We start from the raw sequence: 15,391 nt of genomic DNA on the forward strand, positions 1-15,391 counted from the left end.
CAGAGAGAGACTCACAGCCAAGAATAGTTCATTCTTGATCCATGACTTCTTTTCTTTGAATCTATTTTAAATTTCATTTACAGTCAAGCCAATAAGACACATGTTAATTAACAAGATTATGTGTAACTACATTTCAAGATTCTTTCCTTATCCCATATGAACCATGTATTGGCTGCAATTGCAGCTGATCTCAAAATCTCAGCAGGCCACACAATGTTGTCAAATATATCATGGTTTAGGGAAAAAAAAAAACAAAACAGTAATATGTGGAGCCTAAGCCCATGAAGCAACCTTTCATGCAATGTCAAGAAACATCACCTTGGGGTGGGGGCAGAGGAGAAAGCTATCCTAGAAATCTGTAGAGCCTTGAGGGAAGAAAGCAAAACTCCAGAGAATTATATTTTATTCAAATGCTGAATGACATTTAGAGGAGAGTACAAGTCCTGTGCTTAAATCTTAGCCCTGCCACTAAGTTTTGGGGACCTTAAATAAGTCACTCATTTTTGTGGACTGGCAGTTGAATCTTATCCATCTTTTGGATCCTAGAGCCTAGTACAGTGGCTGGCATAGAGTAAGTACTTGATTAACATATATGAAATGTATGAAGTCATTTTTTAGCCGAAGTTCATTTTTCACATGTTGACGAAGCAAATTTTGCAATCAGAAGGAACCAAGAACACATATCCTGAGGCTCTAAATTAATTGTTTTGTCCCCTTTCTTTCTTTCTGTGTCCCATCCTTGCACTCTGCCCTGTCAGCATTAATGCCTAAGGATATGCACTTCTAAGGAAGTGTGATAGTTGTCTTCAAACATTTGAGGGTTCTCATGTCAGAGAAGATGTGGGTTTGCACTGTCAGGAGGCTCCAACTGGGGCAAGGGAGGGAAGAGACAGTCAGCAGACAGTAAGCTCCCCATCACCAGATGAATTCAGGGCCAGACAGAAGCCCCATCAGCAGGGGTGCAATGAAGGAGGGATTCAAGGATCAGATCTGGGTGGGTAGCCAGGTCGGATTAAAAAATCTTTAAAATCCTTTTAGACCTCAAGAGTCTGTGATTCTTCTGCCTCAGTGCTGGGCAGGCCTCTCCGGAGCCAGACAAACAAAAGGAGAGAGAGGCAGCAGATAGAAACTTCTTCAGCCTGGCCCAGATTCTGCACTTGGTCTAATCATCCACACATTTTGACTCTCAAATACTATGTCAGTATGAAGCATGTAAGAAAGAGAAGAGTACAGGAAAAAAGTGTTTCTTTTTCAGCCCTGCAAGATTTATCTACTTCTCTGTCAGTTGAGCTGTCTGTGTGATACAGCTATCAAAAAAGTGAATTCACTTTTAGCTTCCATGAGTTTCTGCTATATGGTGTGTATGGTTCCCAGGACAAGGTGATGTAAAGCCAGTCAGTCCAAGGTATGTGTTCAGGTGTGGGTGTCACACTTTATGAGGAACATAGAAACATGCAAGCAAATTCAGAGAAAGGCGACTGCGATGGTGGGGAATGTGAAATCATGCCTGGATCCTTCAGGCAGCTTTCAGGTTCAGGTAACAGAGAACTCAACTCAAAGGGGCCTTAGCCATAAGGGGAAATTATTGAATTGCATGATTGCAAAGCCTAGTCTTGCTGGTTTTACATAGAATTTGGTCCAGCAAGTCACTTGGGGCTCTCTGCTTTGTATGCTTCTCCTTCACAGACCAAGAATGGCTGTTGGGGTTCCTGGAGCAACCGGTGTCCTTCCTGCGAGGGGAAGGGCGGGTCTCTCTTCCCCACAGGCAGCCAAAGGCCCCCTGTGCCCAGGGGATTTAAATGGTGCTGACTAATTTAGGCCTGAAGCATGTGCCACACCCTAGAGCTGGGCTGGGGTGGGGGTGGACATTGTTAGTAATAGAGGGGAGGAGGATAGAAGGCAATCAAAAGAGCAGCTAGCTGATCATAAGGAAGAAAACAGGATGTTTATTCAGGAAAGAAAACATTGTGGAGACCCGACCGACCGCTGTCTTCAAATATGTAAAGAGCTGTCATTAGACTGACTCGCCACAGCCCCACATCATGAGCATATCTTACAGGAAGACATATTTGGACTGAAAATAAGAAAGAACTTTCTAATAATTTAAGCTGTCCAAAATAGAATCACTGGAATTTCATCATTGGAAGTCTTCTAGCAAAGACAGAATGCCTGTCTCTTTGGGATATTATAAAGTGAATTTCAACACTGGGCAAAGAATCGGACTAGGTGCCTTCCAACGTCATTCTAGATTCTGTGGTGTGTGGAGGGTGTAAGCTAACACAGGTGCAAACTGAATGATAGTGCCAGAAAAATGCTTTCTGACATTTCAAGACATTAAAATTTTGTCATAGCAGATGTATTTGACCATGAAGAGTGGTGTCGTCAACAGGCCTTTCTCAGAAACAGCAACCCCCCCTCCACGCCCCGACTTCTCCTGCCTCCACACACAGCTAATATTCTTAAACTGATTCTGAAATAAGACCACCCTTTTTTGGGACAAAGAAAGGAGAAAATTTTAATACAGCAAATGTCTAAAATCTTCCTTGAAAGGAAGGTGCTTAATGGTCTCCTTGGCCAGACCTCGTACCATTGGGGAAAAGATTAATTTTGTAATTCACACAGATCATTTTAAATTACGGTTCTGAGCCTCTGCTTTTCTCACAAAATTCACGTCTAAAAATTAAAATGTTCATTTACCCAGAGGAGGATTTACTGTGGCTCCTATATACTTATGTGTGGTGGGACATGAGCCATGTCAATTTTAAATACACAGAGATAAAAGAGTATGAACTATCAACCAGTTTCTTTTTTTCCTGCTCACCTACTGGCAGGCCCAGCAAATGAATAATGTTGCGCCATACCTTGATGCTCCAGCTGCTGTATTTTGTGTGAAAATGCATTGTCCTTGATACTCAGGAAGCAGTGAGAGCCAAGTGATCTAATTTATGGCCGTGGTGATTTTCTGTCTGGTCCCATCTGAGCTATACCCTCCTCTAGGCATCTGAGAGCCTTTTTAGCCCACCCAGCTGTTGGCTAAATTCTGAGATATCTAGTTTTCACTTTTCAAAACTGGTCACTCCTGGACATAGCATCTCAGCTGGAGTCTGAGATGTAGGCCAGAAGGAAGGTGCCAGTGAGTTGATCTTAGAATGTGGGAATCATAGTGAGTTTCTTTTAACCTATCGAGTAGCCACCTGCAAAATCCTCTTATGACTTCTTTTTAGGCCCTATGAAAGTATACTAACAGACCCACTGGCATAAGAACTTGAACAAGGACAAAGGCTGATGAACAGGGGAGATAGGATAGCACAAATGAATTAATACATGCTCATCCTATATTATTAGAAATAATATATATTATCCATTTATTTTATCTCCTAATACAGTCAGTATCTAAAAATATTAGTTTGCCAAAATTCCCATTTTTAGTTAGCCAGGGAAAATTTTGTTCTATTCCTCTTTTTTAAAAAAACAATTCCTTGGGAACTCTTTAAGTTAGTGGATTTTGTTTTTCTCCTTGAAGGATCTTTGGGACTTGGACACTGTTTTTGCAAGTTGTAACAGGATGGACGTGGTGTGTCCCTAAGTTTTAGCACCCAGCATAGTGCCAGATACAATTAGATTGAATACCAGTACGATTTCTCCCTCAAATAGAAAAATAGCTCCTGAATGGGAAGCTCTGTCTTCAAGAAATCTTTGAGCTCCTCTAGCTCCTTTCTTCGTTTTGTAGACAAGATCCCTGAGCCTCGGTGAAGGGAGGAGGCTTCTGAAGCCATGTGGATCTGACTGGAATTCTAGGGGTCTTTCTTACTCCCAACTTCATGTATTTTCCCCACAGCAGGTAGCCTCCTGAGTCAGCTGTCAAGGTCAGGCTGGGCTCTATCTATGACCTTGAGCACTGCTCCCCTGTGAGCCTCAGTTTCCCTAAAAGCAAAGTGAGTAGATTGAACTAGATCATTTCTGAGGCCCCTTTCATTTCAAAAATTCTTCAGGTCATAATTCTTCATTTAGAGTATGAAAGTTTCAGTTTTCCATAATCTTTGTTTATATTTACTCAGGGTTATAGTTTAACGCATCTGATTTTAAAAAAGAGTCTTTGCAAAATAGCTACAATCTCTAAAATCTGAAGCTTAAAAAAAAAAAAAAAAGAATAAAGAGTTCAACACTGAAAGCTAGACTATGATACCAGTAGCACAACAAATGAAAACACCATTCTTTAAAAATTTTAACCATACAATTTAATTTTATATTTCTTCTTTCTATTTAAGAGAAAATAACCCAAGCTTGAAAAGCAGTAAATATGTAAAGAGAAAATTTGTCAACTGATATTGGAAGTTCTGACCTAGGTCATACATAAATCTCCCAGACAAGAGCTGCAGGGCAAGCCATAATTTCCGGGAGTAAAAGAGAAAATGAAAGCTATAGCTGGTGTCTTCTCTAAGTTACACAGGTGAATTCATTTTAGTTTTCTGATTGTACCTCTGAATATAATGTAAAAGATCTGGTACAAAGGTCTGTTTTACCGCTGTTTGTAAAAAGTACCTCTCCAGAGAGAGAGGCATAAAGTGAGACTTCCAAAATTGCTTTTCATCACTGTAGTCATTGACTAGATAGTTCAGGCCCTACAAGCCAACTTTTGCATTGGCAATTTCTTTTCCAGAATCATTTTTCACAGTCAAGGGTCATGTTATAGGAGTTTTCTAATTGCTAACTGTATGGTCCTTGCAAGAAAATATTTGGTAAATGTTATTATCATAACACCAAGACCTAACTAATACTTGTGGCTGCCTTTATGAAGTCATTCTTCCCTGTTTAAACACATAAGATGTCTTACATCTGAATGGGGTATAGCTATCCCCTGTTAGTGTGGTTTTAAATCTTGGATGTAATGGCTGATGAAAGGAAAAACGCTATGCCCAGAAGAGGGAAGAGGTTCATTTAATTAGTGTATCAAAATCCTACTGGTTCTAGAGACTGATTAGCAAAGTATGTGACTGGAGCAATTATTGTTCTGTTCATTGTCCCAAAGTACTAGTTAGACAGAGAAAACATTCAACACAAGCGAAATGTGTAAGCAGGAATGTGGGCTTGGACAAGTCAGTTATAAACAGCATTTCATATATTGTGAGGGGCAGGCAGTACATCAGCCCTAACAATATTATTGTGTTCCTCTGAGCTCTGCTGTCACGGCCAAGCATTTGGAAGGCAGACCCGGAATAAAGATAGGCGTTTGCAAAGCTAACATTTTATATTGAGTACTCTTAGTACCACTTTTAATGTGCTATAAAACTAGGGGCCTCACTTTTTCATGAACTGTGTGCAAAAGCAGAGGCAATGACTGGAGGTTGACTTTGTTTGGAATTGTTTTATGGTTGCTGCGCCTGTACAGTAATGTGATCTTGAAAAAGGTAAACAACAAAGAGTTTAGCAGTGAAAAATATGCCTAATATAAATACAGTCGAGTACGTGGCAGTTCAGAATTTGAAAAATATGACTGTGGCGTTAAATTTTCTGGTGGAATTAACGGAGGAACAGAATACAGCCTTTAAGGCAATATATCTGACACGGAGAAAGGAGATAATACATCTAACTCTGTAGTCTATGTGGCATTCATATAAAGAAAGGCACAGTAGCTTTATTTAATTGAGAAAATGAATCAATTACAATGATGTTACATCATCAAATTCTTATGAAACAGAAGATATAAGTCACTGCATTGTGTAACACTGTTAAAAAGTAATTGAGTATCTTAAACATTCTGAATCAATTTCAGGTACTGGCGCTGCTACCTTAATACAAAATTTATGAAGATGATTTCATATAATATGTTGCTATCAAAACTATGTAATAAAAACGGATAACAATATCTCTCTTTAAAAACCTGGGCAAAATGGTATAGTTATAAGATCATAAAAAAGACTCTGATATTGCTGTTTTTCTCTTTCTTGTAGTAAAGAACAAGCATTAAAATAGTACAATTTTAAGTTCTCTTAGACTGTGCTTTTAAGCCACAGAATAGGGCAAGGTGGAGAACTGCTCTTAGATCTCGATTCATGAGGAAATTTTCTCCCCTCGACTCATTTGATTCACACACTCATATGTTACTGGGGACAGTTGTCTCATAATCCATTCCTGAATTCGTTTTGAAACCTCTCATTTCGAATGTTTGCTGTATATTTTCCTCAGAGAATATTATAATCCCCCTGACTCTTAGAAATTTGTGAAAAACATTCTCTTGATGTCAAAAGTGGATTTCTAATTCTTTGTTCATTACAAATAGCTCTCCTGTTCAAGTAGATATATCTTACTAAGAATGTGGGGACAGGGGGAGTATCCATGTGTGCTTGAAAAAAAAATAAAAGCGAACACCATAGATAACTCATAGGAGAAGTTACCCAGGCTTTTCAAGATTTTTTTGAAGGTGGTATGGTTTGTTACTAAAATCCTTAACTGCTCCACGATGGTAGTTAACAGCCTTGCCTCTCCTTGTAGCATAAATCTTTACCTTCACCGTGTGTGCCCATCAATTAGCTCCTGATTATTAGAGAGTACATGTGGTGTTTGTTTTTCCATTCCTGAGATACTTAAGATAATGATCTCCAGTTCTATCCAAGTTGCTGCAGAAGATATTATTTCATTCTTTTTTATGGCTGAGTAATACTCCATGGAGATCAAGAAGGGGGGAGGGGTAAAAACTTACCTGTTGGGTACAGTGAATACTATTTGGGTGATGTGTACACTACAAGCCCCAACTTAAGCATAATAAAAGGTATCGTGTATTAAAAAAATTTGTACCCCCTTAATATTTTGAAATTTAAAAAAAAATCTTTACCTATGGAGCCTTGTCTAGAAGTACTCATTGACTGGAGTAACCAGAAGGAGCAATAATTCAGGGCAGCACTAAGCAGGAACTGTCAATGTAGACTAAGAGCAAGCAACCTGGGACACAGGTTTCGCGGAGCATTCATGGTAATCAGGGAGGAGGTGATGAAGAGCCACAAGCAGCGATGAGAGGGCACATTGCTGATTTGAGAAATACATGGGAGAGCTCTTTTTAAAACACTCAAGCACTAGGTGGAAGGGTCTGCTGATCAGGCACGTGGATGCAAAAGAAATGCAGAAGCATAGCTGCAGCCCTTGAGAAGCTCATGGTCTGGTTGAGAAGAACCAAAGTGTCAAAATTGATACCTTATCAATTATACCATGCCAAGTATAAATGTGTGCAAATCCAGTTGTTTTTAAATAATGTGAAGATCGCAGGCAAGTATAATACAGATGTTGGAGGGAAAGGAGCACTGGAGAAGCCCCAGCACCACCACAGCCTGGCCCTGAGGCCTTAGGCCTGCGCCCTGTCCTCTGGCAGACCCAGTTTTCCCATCTTAGAATAGACGTGACTATCCCTGCTAATCTCACGGTGGTCGTGCAGATCAAATGTGTGTGTATGGGAAAAAACTTCTAAAAGCACCATTAAAAACATATAAAGGACTATTATAACACTGTTTTCCCTGTATTTTACCAGCTAGTTGGAGCTCATTTATCCCAGAAAACAATTGACCCATCAGTAGTGGTATTTGGTTCCTGAAAATTTCCCTCTTAGAAAATGTAGTACCTGGGACTCCATTTTCATTGAATTTGTAATGACTGTAGGCATTTTTTTTTTTTTTTTTGCTGGATGGTAAGGCATTGAAGTGTTTAATACTTTAATGACTAAGTGGATGTTTTATTAATTTTGTGTCACATTTTAGTAACTTTCTAAGAGATGTGGTTTATCAGTGTTAAATGCGTGAGCAGCCTGCCTTCTGAATGTTGATCAGGAACAGGCACTCTTATTGGAATGTGCTTTTATTCCCTGAAAAACAATGTAAAACTTGCACAAATTTGATTTTCCCAGAGAGCATTGTTGCCCTGGAAATAGGCTGAAGTAACTTTGGAAAAGGTGGAGTCTTTACCTCACTCCTAAGTTAGAGGCAAATACTTCAACCACATAATTAAAGTTTTCTTCACAAAATAGGGGATTGTGAGCAGACATTGGCAGGAATCCAAAATTCTAATTTCTGACTATGATTTAATTTCAATTTTAAATAAATCGGTTTTTAATTTAAAAAGAGTGAGCTTCATAACATTAGCAATGATTGCAACATTAAGCCCAGTGTTCACAATCTAGCAATATAAAACATTATTTATATCTGAATCGTAAACAGCCTTTTGAAATGGATTATGGTTTTTCTCCCTATTCTAATACAACCTGGAGGGTACTAAAAAGTGTTGTGTGAAATTAACATTCTGCTGACTTTCGCCTATAAATGAGAAGCGAGCTATTAACATTTGTGTATTTTCATTATGTAAATTGTGTTAACACATGCCCACAAATTGCCACCAGCAATGCAATAATTTTCTCTCAGTGATCATAATGTGTCCAAGTGAGTCATTTTGATTATGACATGCTAATTACATATTGCCTTTTTTCAGATTCAGAAAAACCAGGGATCTTTAATGGTAAGCTTTATGAGTTCAGAAAAAAATTCACTTTTCTTTTTCCTGATGGCTGCTTCCTTTGCATGCTTGAATGCCTTGTTTTAAACTTAGCAAATTGCATTTTGAAGAAAATGCAAACCTTTAACTGCCTATATTAGATTAGGTACCATTAGAAATAATAGAACATCCTGAGCATCAATGTTTTTATAAGAGTTTGCTGTTGTTGATTAATCTTGCTATATTTTATTGCATTAATGATTTTTTCTTTCCACTCCACTGTAAAGATATTGCATAGAGGCTAATACTTTTTCCTCTCTTCTTTTCCATTGCAGCCTCTCCAGCTTCTGCAGTGCATTGTTGATGAGGTGAGGCATCGTCTTATGTGCTTTCACTCCTAAAGTCATTCCTAATGGTGTGGAAAGCTTATATTTTGTTTCCTAATGAAGCACAATGCCCAACATCCTCGGAGCAAGTTGTGTTGTATGGCTCTGAGCTGTGTTACGTGAACTAGCCTTGTCCTGAATCCCACTCTTCTGATTCTGGCCAAGAAACCCTGCAAAAGCAGACTGTCCCACAGGCTGATCCTCGGGGGTATCAGAGGCCCTAAAGACAAAACACAGTAATATTAATTGATCCTCTCCCTGGCCAGATGGGGATGGAGCCGGAAATTAAAATGGTATCATTTTTTCCATAACAGATATTTAAAGTCATTCAGTAGGCAAGGGTCAGAGTTGAACAGCAAGCATAGCTGGATAAAATTTGCCTTTCTTGCTTTATTTACCCAGAGCATACCAGGGTGATAAAAGGGTTTAAAAACTCTAAGTCAACAGTTCAGCTATAATTTCCTAATTAGGCCTTTTCCTCAGAATAACTAGAAACTAGTATTCTCACGTTTTAAGTCATCTTACCTCTAATTATCCTTATCTGTCAAGTTCCACTGTCCCTTTTTAGAGCTAATCTACCTATATTTCTTTCTCAGCCAACGTTTTCTACTTCTTATTCTGACTTTAAATTCTTTTTTTTTCTGTAAATTAACAATCTTATAGTACACAAGGCTCTCAAGAAACATTAACATTTTTTTAAAACTGAGCTTTTCTGGGCTTGGGTTTGCCTACTAGCAATGTTTATTTTTTAAACTTTAATTTTATAATATTTAAAACACATGTAATTAGAGTGGGAAGGCGATAAATGATTCAGATAGGAAAGTTTGAAAGAAAAAAACAAACCATAATTCATAATTATTCCTCTCAATTAAACATCTGTATAACCAGTTATGAGATTTGGGAGAAAAAATAAAGATCCTCTAAGGAAAAAAACCAACACACACACATATCACAATAATAGTAAGAATGGGGCTCAAACATCCTTAATGGTTGCATCAGTCAGTCCATATATCCCCTGCAAGCCATAAACCATGTTGGTGTAAAAATGAAGGCATCGTCCTGAAACAAATGGAGGCTCCATTATCTCAAATATCAGACAGGCCTCCTGGATCTAATAGCTCATCAATATCTTCTGTCATCTTAGATTTTAAAGCATCCTATCCCCATCAGAATCCTCCCAATTAAACCGATTTTCTGAAGTCCCCCTCCAGTTTTGCTTGGGGAAGTGCCCAGAGAAACTTGGCCTATGCAGTTAAGTGCACAGCCTGCTGTGTTTCTTGGGCTCCACTTTTCTTGGTCTGCTGGGCTCCTGGGCATCAGGGCATTCAGGTACGGATATTTCTCGCAAATAATATGTGCATTGCTGGAGAGATAATTTGAAGGTTTTCTAGATCAAATAGATATTTTCATTCCTTGTTTAAAATAGCAGTGATTGCTATTAAATTTAAAATATTTTACTATTTAATTTGGGCAAAATCTTGAGATACTTGAAATTAGTAAAAGGACTGGTGGAGTCCTTTAATTACCGTGCTTGTGTTTGTCACATTTCTCATTGCTATGATGCAGTGTTCCTCACAGAGTGGCCCAAGGACTAACTGCAACAGAATTACCTAAGACTCTTGTTAAAATGCAGATTCCTGGGCCCACATCACTGAGTTAGACTTTCTAAGGGTCGTGCCCAGGATCTACTAGCTTCCCAGGTAACTCTCTGCACATTAAAGTTTGAGAACCTCTTCTATAATGGCTTTTTAAGGCTAAGCCTGCCCTTTTAGGTCCCTGAAACTTTAGGACCATGAAACTTGGACCACAGATCAGGAACTGGAATGGTAGCCAAAGTAACAGGAGAATTGAGCTCCAATCAGAAATCTGGGCAATCCAATTTAATTTCGGTGGGTGGAGTATATCTGGCTTGGAGCTGGCTAGCTCAGGTGTGAGTGATATCTTAAAGACACCATCTGGTGTCTCAGAGTTGCTTCTGTCAACAGAACTTCTTACCTTAAGACCCTTCTGTAATCAAGTCCTCCCCAAGTCCCTGAATACCTGTGTTATAAAGTGCTTCGGTTCATTGTAAGTGATGTGTGTCTACATGTACCTGATGCCTTAGCCACCTGGTATCCTTGGGGAATAAGGTGGCCCCTGTTGTCTTGATAACTGAAATTTATGACTTTAAGCTCTGACATCTATGAGAATTTTTGCATTTTTAGAAAGAATTGTTTCTAAAATATATTTGTTCTTGGTGGCCTGTTGACAGAGTGTGGCGAATATCATTTAACCTTTTCTCAATGACTCAGGTCCTTGTTCTGAACATGGTACTGAACTTAAACTTTGATGTATTGATGCCCTCTAGGGCTGTAAAATTGTGTGCGGCTTACCTTGTTCTTTCACTGAATTTTACCAACCATTTTGCCAGAGTGTTTGGCCTTGACACTCAGTGATATTCATAGGCCTCTTGAAGTGTATAGAGCCATTTGCCCCCAAGCTAAACAGCCCTATACTGCTATATACTGCTTTGTTTGATGCTTTTCCTGTGTCCTCTGTTGTGATTGCCTCTGTTCTCTGTGGGCACTCCTCATTCTTATCAGTGACTACATTTTGCCCCAAAAATCTGACCATCTGTCTTCAGTCTTTGCAGTCCTGATAGTGACCCTCACAAAACTAAAAAGTACCAAATGAAATCAGATACTCAAGTAGTATGTGTAGGGTCAAACAGGCTCATCCAAAAGGGGAGATAGAGATTTATACACCTCTTTAATGAAGTGAAATGGGCTAGTGAATGTGTTCATTCATTCAGCAGGTAATTATCAAACACCTACCATATGGTAGCCTAAGTTGATCAGGCCATGGTCAGGACAGCCTCCAATCGTAGAGAGGATTCAGCTTCTAGGCAGGGCACCCGGGCCGACTGCAGACTAAATCTGTGAGTCAGGGTAGAAAGGTAAAAGCACAGTCCCACATGCTGGGACTCAGGAGGCTACATAGCCACCTAAAGCTACCCCCCAGTGCCTGGGCTCCAAGAGTGGCTAGTAACAAAGGGCTGGCCACGTTAGTCTTGTGGCAAGCGGAAATACTGCAGTGATGTCTGGGTCACCAGATGCCAAGCTGGCTGGATCCAGCTAGTGGGGGCTGTCAGTGGATAGAGGTGCTAAGAACTGCAAAAACTGAAATGGAGACCTTACCCTTGAGCCTGCCCCTGGGTACTCCACAGCCTTGGAAAAGAGATAGGCACAAAAGTGAATAATTACCGTTCAATGTAGGATGAATACTATAGGACCCAGAGGTGAGAGGGTTTGTTCCATCAGGACTGAAGGTTGATTTGGAGAAGGCTCCTCAGGGGCAGTAACATTTAAGCTCAGTCTTAAAGGATAAGTTGGAGTTTCCTAGGTTAAGAAAGGAAAAATGTAAATGTCAGGCAGAAGGGCTTGAAACTATCTTGTGAATCATTTTTGAGTTCACAGATGTGTTTCAGAATGTTCAGGTTGTCTAAAATATGACAACTAGAAAAATGGGTTATTACTCTGAGTTTATATATGTTTCAAGCACATTATAGCTAAAAATTCTCATCTAGCATCTGTAGGTGCTCAGCAGGACAATTAACAAATCCTGGATTTATACTTTTGTTTATTCATTCATTTTATCCATAAAAAGTGAATTCATTTAAGCCATGTTTTATACCTGATCAGAAGTAGCTTTTATACAAAAGTGTTGATTTGTTAGTAAGAACTGTAAGATTTGTAGAATACCAAAATGCTTCTGAAATACAAGCACAAACTTTTAGTGGTCAGTAATGGCCTACAGTTGGGCCAGGTGTGTAGATAAACAGTGTGTTTAATTGTTTAAGGTGCTAGCTGAATAATTCTGAGATTTGCTGATCATTTCTTCCCTGCTGTGGGTATAAAGGAAGGAGGATTTGGTCTTAGGCATAGCAGAGCACTTGGTGTAGAACATCTGGATGGGACTCGTGGAGAGTCACAGCTTCTGCTTACTCTAAAGTGGCTTTCTGAGGAAGATGGGCACAGAAGCAGGGCTTTGGTAGGGGACAGTGGTGTGTAAGCATGAAGACCAATGGACAACCGGGCAAGGAGCCGAGTCCAGGGGGAGAAGACAAAAGTAATCAGTAACAGAAGTAAATTTTGAAAATTCACAGATATGTGGAAACAGCACACTCCTCAATAGCCAATGGGACAAAAAAGAAAGCGAAAGGGAAATTGGAAAATACTTTAAGATGAACAAAAATAAAAATACAACATACCAAAACTTACAAGATACAATGAAAGCAGTGCTAAGAGGGAAGTTTTTAACTGTAAATGTATACATTAAAAAAGAAGAAAGATCTCAATAGCTCTACCTCCTACCATAAGAAACTGGAGAAAGAAGAGCAAATTAAACCCAAAGCAAATAGAAGGAAGGAAATTATAAAAATTACAGCAGAAATAAATGAAATAGAGAAGAGAAAATAAATGAAACCAAAAGTTGGTTCTTTGAAAAGATCAACAAAATTGACAAACCTTCAGCTAGACTTGGGGGTGGGGGACAAGTCTCAAATGGCTAAAATCAGGAATGAAAGGACATTTTATTGTAGACCTTATAGAAGTAAAAGGGATTAGAAAGAAACAGTATGAACGATGGTATGTCAATAAATTAGATAACCTAGATGAAATGGACAAATTTTTAGGAACACAGTAACTGCTGATACTGATTCAAGAAGAAATACAGAATCTGAGTAAACCTGTAACAAGTATAGGTTGTCTCCTATAACAAGTAAGGAGATTTTTTTTTTTTTTTAAGAAACTTCCCACAACGGAAAGCTCAGGATTATTATATATAGTTTTACTGGTAAAGTCTACCAAATATTTAAAGGAGAATTAAAACTCTTCCAAAAACATAGAAAAGGAGGGAGTACTTCCTGATTTCTTCTATGAGACCAGAGTACCCTGATATCAAAGCCAAAGACTTCACAAGAAAGGAAAACTACAGACCAATATTCCTTATTAATATAGATACATCCTCAAGAAAATACCAGCAAACCAAATCTAGCAGTATATAAAAAGAATTACACATCATGATCAAGTGGGATTTATCCCAGAAATGCAAGGTTCGTTCAATATACAAAAATCAATCAGTGTTGTAAACCATATTAATAGAATAAAGGACAAAAAAATCACATGATCATCTCAACAGACACATGAAAGCATTTGAGTTTTAAGTCCAACACACCCTTTCATGATAAAAACACTCAACAAACTTGGAATAGAAGGGGACTTCCACAACCTGATAAAGGACATCTACCAAAAACTCACAGCTAACATCATACTTAACGGTGAAAGACTGAAAACTTTCCCCTTAAAATCAGGAAAAGACAAGGATGTTCAGTTTTGCCACTTCTGTACAGCATTGTATTGGAGGTTCTCTGCAGGGCAATTAATCAAGAAAAAGAAAAGACATGCAGATTCAAGAGGAAGAAGTAAAACTATATTTGTAGATGATGTGATATTATATTCTGTGATATTATATATAGAAAACTCTAGAAAGTTTCCAAAAATCTATTAATATTAGAACTAATAAGTTTAGCAAGGTTTCAGGATATAAGATCAACACACAAAAATCTTTGTATTTATATATATTGGTAATCCAAAATGAACGGTGATGATGACAGAGTCACGAAGACCCTTTCAAAGAAAGGTTTGTCTTTTTGGCAGGGGAAATTTCTTTCTAAAAGTAGAGTGTCAGCCAGGTACGGTGGCTCACACCTGTAATCCCAGCACTTTGGAAGACCGAGGCAGGAGGCTTGCTTGGGGCGAGGAGTTGGTGCTTCCTGATACCAAAACGCACTACAGAATTACAGTAATCCAGATAGTGTAGTAGTGGCATAAGGATAGACATATGGAATAGAATTCAAAGTCCTATATATTCACAGTGGATTGTTTTCTGACAAGGATGCCATGACCATTCCATGGCAAAGGAAAGTGGGCTTCATCAGAATTAAAAAACTTTCTGTGTCAAAGGACACTGTCAAGAAAAGTGAAAAGACAACCCACAGAAAGGGAGAAAATATTTGCAAATCATTTATCTGTTAAGAGTCTAGTATCCAGAATGTATAAAGAACTGTTACAATTCAATAATAAATAAAAAGACAAATAATCTAATTTTAAAATGGGCAAAAGATTTAAATAGACATTTATCCAAAGAAGATATGCAAATGGTCAGTAAGCACATGAAAATATGCTCAACATCGTTAATTAGGGAAATAGAAATCAAAACCACAATGAGAGACTATTTCACATCCACTAGGATGACTATAATGAAAAAAAAAAACAGAAAATAACAAGTGTTGACAGTAATGTAGAGAAATTGGAACCTTCATAAATTGCTGGTGGAGATGTGAAATGGTACGCTTAGTGTGGAATACAGTTTGACAGTTCATCAAAAAGTTAAATTTAGGGCTGAGCACGGTGGCTCACTCCTGTAATCCTAGCACTCTGGGAGGCCAAGGTGGGAGGATCCCTCGAGGTCAGGAGTTCGAGACCAGCCTGAAC

General features: G+C 38.7%; 1 protein-coding gene across 1 annotated transcript in view; it reads left to right on the forward strand.

The window, feature by feature from the left end:
- Positions 1-15,391, forward strand: part of MAP2K5 (mitogen-activated protein kinase kinase 5) — a 267,464-nt gene that overhangs the window by 196,302 nt on the left and 55,771 nt on the right. Inside the window, exons 17-18 of the mRNA XM_012658123.1 lie at positions 8,470-8,496; positions 8,808-8,840. Coding sequence (XP_012513577.1) covers positions 8,470-8,496; positions 8,808-8,840 — 60 coding nt within the window. The remainder of the gene's footprint in view (positions 1-8,469; positions 8,497-8,807; positions 8,841-15,391) is intronic.

Source organism: Propithecus coquereli, unplaced genomic scaffold (assembly GCF_000956105.1).
Source record: "Propithecus coquereli isolate 6110/MARCELLA unplaced genomic scaffold, Pcoq_1.0 Scaffold573, whole genome shotgun sequence".
NCBI classification, from domain to species: Eukaryota; Metazoa; Chordata; class Mammalia; order Primates; family Indriidae; genus Propithecus; species Propithecus coquereli.